Source organism: Geospiza fortis, unplaced genomic scaffold (assembly GCF_000277835.1).
Source record: "Geospiza fortis unplaced genomic scaffold, GeoFor_1.0 scaffold157, whole genome shotgun sequence".
Classification (NCBI taxonomy): Eukaryota; Metazoa; Chordata; class Aves; order Passeriformes; family Thraupidae; genus Geospiza; species Geospiza fortis.
Window position 1 is genome coordinate 8,047,504 of NW_005054314.1, and position 10,795 is coordinate 8,058,298.

The 10,795-nt window shown below is 51.7% G+C and overlaps 1 protein-coding gene across 1 annotated transcript in view; it reads left to right on the plus strand.

Annotated features, from left to right (window-relative positions):
* Position 1: 1 nt before the first annotated feature.
* DRP2 (dystrophin related protein 2) overlaps positions 2-10,795 on the plus strand; it is a 30,791-nt gene continuing 19,997 nt past the window's right edge. The window contains exons 1-2 of the mRNA XM_014306581.2: positions 2-41; positions 7,778-7,914. Coding sequence (XP_014162056.1) covers positions 7,807-7,914 — 108 coding nt within the window. The 5' untranslated portion in view covers positions 2-41; positions 7,778-7,806. The remainder of the gene's footprint in view (positions 42-7,777; positions 7,915-10,795) is intronic.

Sequence of the window (10,795 nt, forward strand, 5' to 3'; positions counted from 1 at the left end):
CGCCCGCTGCCCCCGCCGCTCGGACCCGCCGCGCTCGCAAGGTAGGCCACGGCAAAAATGCTTGTGTTCCTGCCTGGGCTGGGAAAAGGGAGAATTCGGATGGATGGTTTAAACTGGGCAATGCGCTCTTTGGGGGTGTGCGTGTCCCTTGGCGGCAGCGCTGCCCGTGCGGGCGAGGAAACTTGCGGAGAAGAAGAGAAGGGTGTCGGGGTGGGAGCAGGAGAGGTGGCCAAGACCATTTCCAGGAGGGAGAGGCCAGGGAGCAGCTGGGGATGCGGATTCCCGAGGCGAGCAGCAGTCCCCGGCAGCCCGGTGTGCCCGGCTGCGATGCTTTGCTCATGGAAGGTTTATTTACCCGGGCAGGGTGTGTGGTGGCTTTCTAGCATCTTCCTGGCAGGATCAGGGCACCCAAATATTCCTCACAAGGACCAGCCCACAGTCCCAGCTCTGCCCTTTCCATTCAGCACCTTACACGGTCCAGCCTCGCTCCTTTATGTGTCCGCCCTCCCCTCCCCCAGCTTCTCCCCAGCTCCTTTCACTCATCCTTCCTCCTCCTCCTCCCTCTCAAGGGCTGGTATTGCCGCCACTGACCTTCCCCTGGATGCAGGCAGCCCTGGCCGGCTGCAGGATTGCCTGCAGGAAGCACAGGACCTTTCCTGCTCCCCAGGGCTCAGCGCTCTGCCTCCCTCTCCCAGCCAGACAGGACAGCCTGGGCTGTGCTTTCTCAAGATTTGGTGCCACAGATTATTCCAGGTGCCCAGTCCAGCCTGGTTCATTCAGCCTTCCCTCCAGCACAGCATCACAGCTGTGGAGGTGCACTGCTGGGAGTGCCAGCATTGTATTTGTGGGGTTTCAATGCTGAGATTGCCCATGTGCGGTGACAGGGGTGTGGAGCAATTATTCCCATGCCCTTAAATGTCATGCTTTCTCTGGGAGAAACCAATGTTTGTTTGTATTTCGAGTTTTAGTGCTGAAAAAAAAAAAGTCTAGTCAGTTTTTGGTCAGTTTGTTTTCCTTGTGCCCTATTCCAAGGTCCCTCACACCTCTCCTGCTGCTGCTCACCTCTCTTGTCTTGGACCTGTGAGAGTTCTTGTTTGGTTATTCTCATGAATGGCCTTTCCTGCCTCAGCACAGTGCCCTTGTTGAGGAAGCTGTGTGAGGTCCCAGCCACCAGGTTCAGCTGTGCTGGGGGGGTTTGCATTCTCCTGGCACTCACGTGTGGCTCTGGTGCCATCTCACACCCTCCCTGTGCTGAAAGCTTTCCCTGCTGCTGTGGGAGCTGTCCAGGCAGGATTCTGGAGACAGCAAGGATGTGGTGGCACTCTGGAAAGGAACTGGACCACAGTCTCACTTTGTAGCAGTGTCCAGGAATTTGGGTGCCTGGAGTGCTGGGAGGGGAAGTGTTGGAGTGTTGCTGTGATGTGTTGCTGTGTTCAGGTCCTCTCTGTCAGCTGAAGGAGCTGAGATGGGATGAGGATCATGTCTCTGGATTAATGCCTGAGACAGATCAGTGCTGCTCTCTAAACCTGGCCAGGGCTCTAACTGTGAATGGGGCTGCTCAGGTTGGAGTGGCTCTTCACAAAACCAAGCAAAGTGAGACAGGGAAGGGATTAAATGAATGGGTTCAAACAAAAGTCCTGAGTTCTGGAGACATATGGTGAATTTCTGAATATAGTCATGTTTTGAGAAATACATTCAAGGCTTCCACTTTAGCCTGGGTGTCTGTGATAAAAGCGTAACAGAGGAATTATAAGTCTCATGAAATGACATACTGACCAGAAAGAACTCAGTCTTCAAAAAACTCTCATTTTCATAGGTGTATGAAGATGAAACCAGTCTTTTCAAAATTGAGCCAAAATTGCTCCTTCCCATTTGCCTTTGCATAAGAATAAAGTCACTCTGCCACATCTCAAGTAGGCAAAGGAAATGTGACTCCTTGGTGCACACAGCCTGGTCATAAAATTCATGTCCTCAGAAGGCCAGAGAGCCTTGTGCTTTGGCAGGGAGTTTATTATAAAGACAACCTTGGGGGCAAGGCAGAGTATTCAGTTTAGAGAAGCAGGTGCCAGCTTTACAGTGAGAATGAGAAGCCAAGTGCCAAGGCAGCCAGGAGTCAGCAGCATAGCCTTGGCCATCAGAGCTGGGTGTGGGTGTGCTCTTCCCACTGTTGTTGATCAGTTACTCAGCGTGGCAAATGGGTGATGTGCTTTTCACAATGCAGCAAAACTTGTTTGCTGCTTCCAGCAGCAGGGGAGGGAGGGTTCAGGTGCTTAGAGGAGAAAGGCAAAGGCAAGGCTTGAGTTTTTCACTGGCTTAAATTGGCAATTTCAGGGCTACAGGAACCACGTTTCTGAAGGAATGTTCAGTTTTTATGCTCGTTGCAACCTTCTTTCAGTCATTAAGCAAGTGGTTTCCCCCCTGTTCTGCTGTCCCTTTTGGGAGGTTGCTGCTTGCTCTTCTCCTGCTCCTTCTGTCTGTCAGGTCTAGCAGGCAGCAGCTTCTCTGTGTCCAGCACAGCAGGGCTGTGGGCTCACAGCTGGCTCCTCTGCCTGCTCGAGTCATTATTTCAGTACTTTAAGCTGCTAAGAGAGGGGAAGAGTTCCTAGGAAAAGTGAGCTTTAGAGGCAGCAACTTAAAACCCAGCGGGGAGTCTGAAATGACATGCGAAAGAAATGTAGGTTTTTCAATCTTCCTTTAAAAAAATTCCCTCTGTTATTTTTGAGCCTAGAGAAGGGTAGTCAGTTTTGCATGACCATGTTGTGGGCAAACACCCACACTCACCTGGGGAGGCGGGGACATCATCATCACCGCAGTTTCCTAGTGCAAAGCCAACTGGTGAAGTTTTTCAGTTTGGGGTTGTGTGAGTGTTTATATTCTGTTGCTTAGGAAAATGGAGAGTGAGTGAGCTGCTTCCTTATTAAGATGTGTGGCACCTGTTTATCCATTGAATTAAAATAACATTTTGGTTATGAGCTCCAAGTCCAAGTGGCCATTTAAGAAAGGAGCTCATTAGATGTGAGAGTCCCCACTTGACCCACCCTCAGTGAATAACACATCTTGTGCTGCTTGCTCGCTGCCAGACAAACCAAGGTTTTATGTTACTTCTCATGGACAGGTGCTTAATTGAATCACCCTTCATTTTAATTAGTAAAGGGGACCTGGTGCTTTGGTGGAAGTGCAGTGTGAAGCCCAGCTTTGGCCTCTGGGATTTTTAGCCCTCAGATGATGGGGTTGGAAATGCTCCCACGTGTGGAAGATTGCTGACAGTCCCCTTCCAGGGTACATGGGAGCACATAACCAGGAGAATGTTGGGATGATTTTTGTGCGAGTGTGTTTGGGTATCTATTCTGGGTTTGTAAAGAGATGGAGATGAAGGGCCTGTGCTCTGAGAGGGAACTGTGTTGTTTTCATGTTGATCCCACTGGGACAAAGGTTGCTTTTCTCTCACCAAACCTTGACCAGTGGGGTCTTGGGAAGTAGGTCATCTGGCCTGCAATCTCAGGCTTAAATTATTTACTTACAAGTGCAGAAAATAATTTTTTGCTGAAACAGGATGTGTTGTTAAGCTGTCGAGGGAGTCCTGCTGTCTGTCAGCCTGGGAATGCTGCCTTTGTTAGCATCTGCATGGGAGCTGAACTCTGAAATATCCACAAGCCTCCCACCTTTCCCCTGAAAGGACACTGAACATGCTGAGCTAAAACGTTATTACTTCTCTGTACAGTGAGTTAAGCAACAACAAAGTCATTAACATTTCCAGCAGCAGGGAACATGTTTGTATTTCCACTCTCCTCATGGGATAAAGGCTGAGCTGAGCTGCCTTGCCTCAAGATGCTCCCATATTTTTTTCCTTATAGGCCAAGATCTGGAGTGGAAAGTTTCAGGGAAGAATGTTTAGGAGGAAATTAGGAATTCAAAGCATAAGCAGTGTGATTGAGAGACCTCTTGACCTATATCCTGTGTTTGCTGCTGTTATATGTGATAGCTGGGAATTCAACATCTGACATGACACTCCACTGCCTGGGACAGATTTCTAATCCTGGGGTTTGGCTTTAGCCATGGAGGGTCAGCTCCAGTGTGAATTCCCTCAGTGTTTGGGAGAGTTTGGATATGGGTTTCTATCAGGAGGATTTTAAGCAAATGCAGCAAAATTGGAGAATTCTGTGCACCATGGGCACTGGTGGCAAGCTGTCACCTTCCTTTTGGCTGGGCTGGAGAAGAGGTGCTGAGGAGCTGGGGCAGCCTCTCCAGCCGGCCAGGGATGCTGCTGCAGCAGGTCTGGAAAGCAGAGAGAGCACAGAGATCCCTGGGGGGTGCAGTGAGCTGTGTGACAGAGCTGGAGCAGGACTGGTTGAGCAAAGGCTGTTCCAGCTGCCTTTGTCAGATTGCCTGGAAAGAAGGGAGTGGGACAGGCTCTCCAGTGCTGAATTTGTAACAGGTACAGCTCATGTAGGAAGATTTAAAAAGGCAATTATTTTGGATTTAATACCTTTAATGCCCAAGGATTCATCTGTTGAAAAGTAACATGCAGATTTTCGGCTTTCTCATTTTTCAACTAGAGGATCATCAAGGTCTCATCTTGGTAGTGGTTTGGGTACTGGAGTGTTTGGAAGCTCTAACACAGCACTGTGGAACATGTACTGCTTCATTTCTTAGGGTGTTCTGAGAGCAGAGGCAGGTGTTGGGTGCTTTTCATGGGGGAGGATGCAAACAGCACCAGGTAAGGAGGTTGTACCTGATGCCTCTGATCTGACACCTTTGTGCCTGGAGTAGGACCTCCAGACAGGTGATTCACACCAGTGGAAGGGGTTTCCCTCCCTGCTATCTCCAGTGTGAGTGCAGTGCCCCAGTCCCTGCTCCAGGGTGACTCTGCAGCTGCTTCTTGCAGTGTCCACCTGTAGGAATTCTCACCTGAGCCTTGATGTTTGTTCTGCTTGCTCAGGAATGTGCCCAGGGGAGCAAGCTCACTTTGTACCTGTTTGAACAGCCTGACCACGTTGTTCCCTGAGTCCTCCAAAGGAGAATCTCTCAACTCCTTTTCAATTAGAGGTTGGAGTAGGCTGTGGGAATGAGAGGTTTTGTTGTCTGCACTTCAGTCTGGTTTGTATGATGTTGAACCTTGGCTGACATGTGCTGGGGCTCCAGCACCAACCTAAAGCAGAGTTCAGAAGGTGGATGGTGGTGTGAGAGAGGCAAAGTGGATCACAGGTTTGGCTCTTGACAGGAGTAGGCATCAGGCAGTAGGAATTTAGCCAGGAAGCATCCACAAAATCTGCTCCACATGCTGCAGTGCCCAGCCCCAGAGCTGTACAGAAGCACTGAAGTGGGAGTGCCAGAACTGGAGCTGTTTTGTGTGCCTCAGCAGAGAAGCAGAGCAGATCCAAGAGCATTTCTCCTTGCTTGGTTCCAGTAATAGCAGGGAATTTGGCAGGGGGTCCCATGGAGCTGCTGGCTTGCCTGCAGACGTGCCTCTCAGTCTGCTTGTCTCTCTCTTCCCTGAATGTGCTCCTTTGTGCTGGCTGCTGTGCAGCTCACTCAGTCCCACAGTATCTGGGTTCTCTACCTCTGGGCTTTGTCCTTGCTGTTGCAGAGTGCCAAAGGGCAGCTGAGGCACTGCCCTCCGCCCTGCTCCAGTGCTCCTGGCAGCGAGGTGATGCACAGGACACGGCTGGGCAGTGCCCTTTGCTTGGCACTCAGCCTGTCCTGTGGCTGCTGCCTTGGACAGGCTTTAGCTCCCCTTGCCATCTGTGTCCTGATGGGCTTTGCCATCCCTGGAGGGGTTCAAGGAGCCAGCCCTCAGGAGTGCAGCAGTGCCAGTCCTTATTTCCATGATGCTGGCAGGGAGCATGGACACCCTGCATGTGGCAGGGTTACCCACCCCTGTCTCAGAGTGCACCCCGTGCATCACAGCTGTCACTCAGCAAAATGCAGTCAGAGCAGAGCTCCTGACCTGCCCAGCGCTGCTCCTGTTCTCTGTGCTGGTGGCAGGAACTGCCAGGGGCCAGGCTAAGAGCAGAGAGCCCAGGTGTGTGTGTGCTGTTGGAGGGCTGGCTGAACTCCCCTGGCCAGCACACACTGCTGCAGTTTCCCTGCACTGTGCCACGGAAAAACCCAGGCCTCAGGATGGCAACTACAGTGAGATATCACAGAACCTCTCTGCAAAAGCCATGGATTTCCCTGTCCTGGGGAAGAGCTCAGTGGCATTCCTCTGTCAGGGGCTGTGAGGAAAAATAGCTTTCCACACCCTGAGAATTGTATCTCAGCTAGATTGAGTGTCATTTAGAGGAACAGAGCCCAAATGGCACAAGCACTGGGGGAAAAGGAAGTGGTGTTGCCTTCTGTCAGAATTCTTCTGTACCCTTGGGGTTGGGTGTGGTGAATTTGCACCAAGAGGTTGCAGGGCTTTGAAGACCCTGGAATTTATAATTATTAATGTGGGTCTCATAATCCCCTCATAATCCCCTGCCTGCATGGGGAAAGGAGCAGGGATGCACAGCCTGCAGTGTTCATTGGTGCTAATGGGCAGGAGAGGGAGAGGACGAGACCTTGGACTGTCAGCCTGCTGGAGAGCTCAGCACAGGCTGTTCTGCTGGAAAGGGAGAGCATTATAGCTGTAAAAATCACTAAGAGATTAAAAAAAATTCACAGGATAATCTCTTAATGTGTGTAATTGAGGGCAGAGAAGGCTCAGGCAGGGGAGTGAGGGCTGTGGAAGTGCCAGGGCCGGGCAGCGTGCACAGGGCCGGGGGGTTTGTCCTCAGCTGTGCAGTGTGGCTGCTGTCAGTGCAGGATGTGCTGCCTGATCCTGCCCCTGCCCTGCCAGGGCCAGCAGGAGGGGTCCCCCAGCTGTCCAGCTGAGCTGGGTGTGAAGGAGCCAGCAGCCTTCTCCCCTCAGCATCACTCATTGCCCTGGCAGCAGCCTCATCTCCAGGCAGCCATGAGCTCTGTCTGCTGGAGCAGGTGATTTTTACCTTGTAAAAGTAGGAAAGCAGTCACCAAGTCTTCTCTGAGCTTTATTTCTCACGGCTTTCCATAAAGCTGAGATGGTGCTGGCAATGAAATGAATCCCTATTTTAGCTCATTTAGAGTCCAAACAACAAAACCCAGCAGCATTGTGACCAGAGGTCTCATTTCTGATCTATAGAATAGTCCAGGGGCCACTGCTAACTGGCTTTGCAGGTCATGCAGTTCAAAAATGGGGATAATGAAGGGAATTTTATAGCTCATAATGAGCAAAAACTCATAAAAAGCTAGCTCACAGTATGAGATACATGAAGCTGGGGCTCTAGGCAGTTTGCCTTCTGAATATAAAAGGAAAAAATATGTTTGAAAATGTTGTCTGTTATGGGGAAATGGCTGTTCTGTCTAAACATAAGTTGTTCTGGATTAAAAACCATACTGCACTACCTGCTAGGAAGAAAGTGAATGTTATCTCAACCAAAACTAGAACAATGGCCATGCTAGTGAGATCCTCTCTCCCTTTCTCTAACCATGGGCATCTTGTACAGCTCAAGAAACCCAACCCTTTCTAAAAGTGCAGTGTAGTCTGTGGGACTCACTAACAGCAAATTGTGTAACCAGGTGGAAGAAAAGAGTTGGATGCTTAGATGAAACTAGAAAATCTAGAAACTAGATTGTAACACCAGTAGAAGTACCTTAAATTAAAAATACTTCCTTTAATCTCCAGCTGCCCTGGAGGCAGCGCTGCAGGCAGCTGGGAAGGGGCTCAGCTCTGTGAGGGGGTGCAAGCTGACCCAGGGACTCTGCTGCTGCTTTTCAGGTGCTCCATGCCCATGACCATCAGCTCTGATGCAGCCCCTGGTGATGCAGGAATGGCTCCATGTCCTCCCTCCGTGTCCTGAGTGGCCCCTCCCGGCCCAGGCGCAGCACAGCAGCCCTGCCCGCCCGCTCTCTCAGGTAAGAGCTGCCCTGGGAGCCCTTCTCTGGCAGATGGGGGAGATGCTGCAGCTTTCTGGGGGGCAAACCAGCCCCTCTGCTCCTGGGGAAGGGAAGGCTGAAGCTCCAGCCCCCATCACTTCAGGAGAGTGTGTGCTCTGCTCCGGCACTCCTGCTGCAGTGTTCCCCAAAGCAGGGGAAGAGAGAAGACCTGCAGAGCTGGACTCTGAGCCTCTTCCACAATAAAGAATGAGAGCTTACTGTAAACACCTCTTATGTATTTGGTTGGGCTTTTTTTTTTTCCTAGAAACTTGGAAGAATGTCAGCTTTTGGTGAAAATGTAGGTTTTCTACTCTTCCTGGTTGCAGAGAAGAGATTGGAAATAAGCCCCTGGTGGGTGCTGTAAGGCAGAGGAGGAATCTGACCTCTTACTAATCTAATTATCTTGAGGGACAGATCTTGGTGTCCCTCCTCCTCCCCCCAGGGTCTCAGAGCCCCAGGCCAGGCTCCTCACCAGAGGGGCAGGAAGGTCTCTGGGGACCCTGGGTAAATGGCAGAGCAGACGGAAGGGCAGAAAGGTGTGCTGGCAGCTGTCGGCAAAGCTGCCTGTGCTCTGCACTGAGCTGTCATGAGGTGCTTTAGCACCTCTGGTGTGGGGAGAGGCTGCCTGGGCTCTGCCAGGCTGTGCATCCCTCTTTGCCTGGAGCTCTTGGTCCCAGGGTGCCTCTCATGGGACTGGACACTGCCAAAGGTTCCCTTGGGCACTGGCAGTGTTCTCTGTGACGGTAGTCACAAGGGCGTTTGGGTGAAGGAAGAGACAAGATCTTTGACTCCATTACAGAAGGCTTGATTTATGATGTTATGATATATAATATACTATACTATACTAAAAAGAAAAAGAAAGGAGAGTTTCTAGAAGCTGCTAAGCTAAGCTAAGAAAAGTAAAGAATGATAACACACAAGCTGGCCTTGACAGACTCTCAGAGCTAGCTCTGCTGTGACTGGTCACTGAACTAAAACATCTACACTAGAACTAATCACAGATCTACTTGTTGCATTCCACAGCAGTAGGCAATCTATTGTTTACATCTTGTTGCTGAACTCTCAGCTTCAGCAGTAAAAATTCTGAGAGAGGATTTTTCATAAAAGAAATGTCTGTGACAGTTCTCCCCAGGACAAACGAGGTCCCAGCTCTGCCTTTTCCTTTTTTGTTGTGTTTCAAGCATGAGAGGCAAGGTCTGAGCCTGAGGTTTCTCCCTGCTTGGCTGACCATCACCTGGACCTGTTTGCCTCAGGGAGCTGGGATGTGCAGGAGGAAGGCAGAGCTGTCTCTGGAGAGGCTCCAGCATGCAAGGATGAGGCAGGGGCAGGCTCTTGGTGGCTGAGGCAGGGATGCTTGGCCCCATGGTGGCTGCTACAGTGCTGCTGTGGGCCAGTGGTGGTTGATAAACAGCCTGGCAAATGAAGGGAGGAGGGAGAGGGATAGAACAGGATGAGCAGGGAAAAGCCTTCCTGACCTGCTGAGCAGCCCAAGCCTCTGTGAGGGGATCAGAGCCCTGTGGGATTTGCTGGGAGAGAGGAGGGGAGTGGGAGCAGGAGCAGTGTTAATGACAGCTCCCCACTGGAAGGGGCTGCTGTTGGTGCCTAGGAAACAGCTTCCCTCTCCTGTCCTTGCTGGTGCTGAGAGCTCTGGGCAGGCTGCAGACAGCCCATCCTCACCTGGGGCCTCACTGAGCCCCCTCCTCCAGTCTGGGAGCTGCCCTCCCATCTGTTGGACCTGAGGGGTGCTGGGGAGAGGAGCTGGCTGTGCTGGTCCCAGAGGGAGGGGCAGCACCCATCAGGGAAATGCGGGACAGATACTGGGAGCTTTTCTTTCCCTCCCTGTAGGTGGAAGAGAGCACGATAAAAATTCTGGGCGTCAGGACTGTGGGGGACACAAGAAGCCAGCCCAGAGCTTTTTGGCAAAAAGAAACTATTTGCACTTGGTCCAGGCTGGCATGAACATCTGCTGGTACCCAACACCGTGCTGGGGCATGCGGGGACAACAAGGGCAGCTTTGACTTTTTTGGGATTAGATCTCAAGAACCTATTCACCTTCTGGGTCACTGAGGCTTGATGGGATGATTTGCTGGATAAATCCCTTCCCTGGCAGACACGCCTGTGTGCTCTGTGTGTGCTTCAGCACCGGAGCCAAGGTCTCTGCTGGGCATCCCCTTTGCCCTGCCCTTGCAGGGATGGCTCTTCCAGTGACCCTGCATTGTAAATCAAAGGTGACTCCGACAAAGCAGAGAGAGAATGATGCATCTGACTCCATCATCAGAGGGCTAATTAATTACTTTATTGTACTATACTATGTACATTGTATCTAAACTGAATCTGCCATGCACTCACTCTTGCTCACAACTGCCCAGAACTGCACTCATCTCTGATTCTCTCCTGACTGTCCTGTGATAGTCCTGACACACACACGCTTCTTGGCCCTGACAGGCCAAGGGAACAAAACATCCTCACTTTGGGTAAACAATCTCCATATTGCATTCTACTTTAGCACAACACAGGCACAGCAAGCCAGATAAGAATTGTGTTTGCCTTCTTCTCTGCTTATCTCACAGGCTCTCTCTGTTCCGAGAGCATGTGAATACCACAGCCCTGCACACACCTGCTGTGCCGTGGGGCTGGCCCCAGCGGGCGCATCCCTGCCCTCCCTGTGCTCGGAGGGCAGCCGCGGGGTTAGGGCAGGTTGGAGGCTGCTGGAATGCCGCTGCACAAAGCTGGGATTGAGGCTGGCAGTGATGGCTGCCGCCCCCTGCGCATTCCTGGGGGGTCAGTGCCCGGCCGTGCCGGGCTCCCGGCCGTGCCGTGCCCGCTGCTGCCCCGGGGCGCCGCCGGGAGCGCTGCCCGC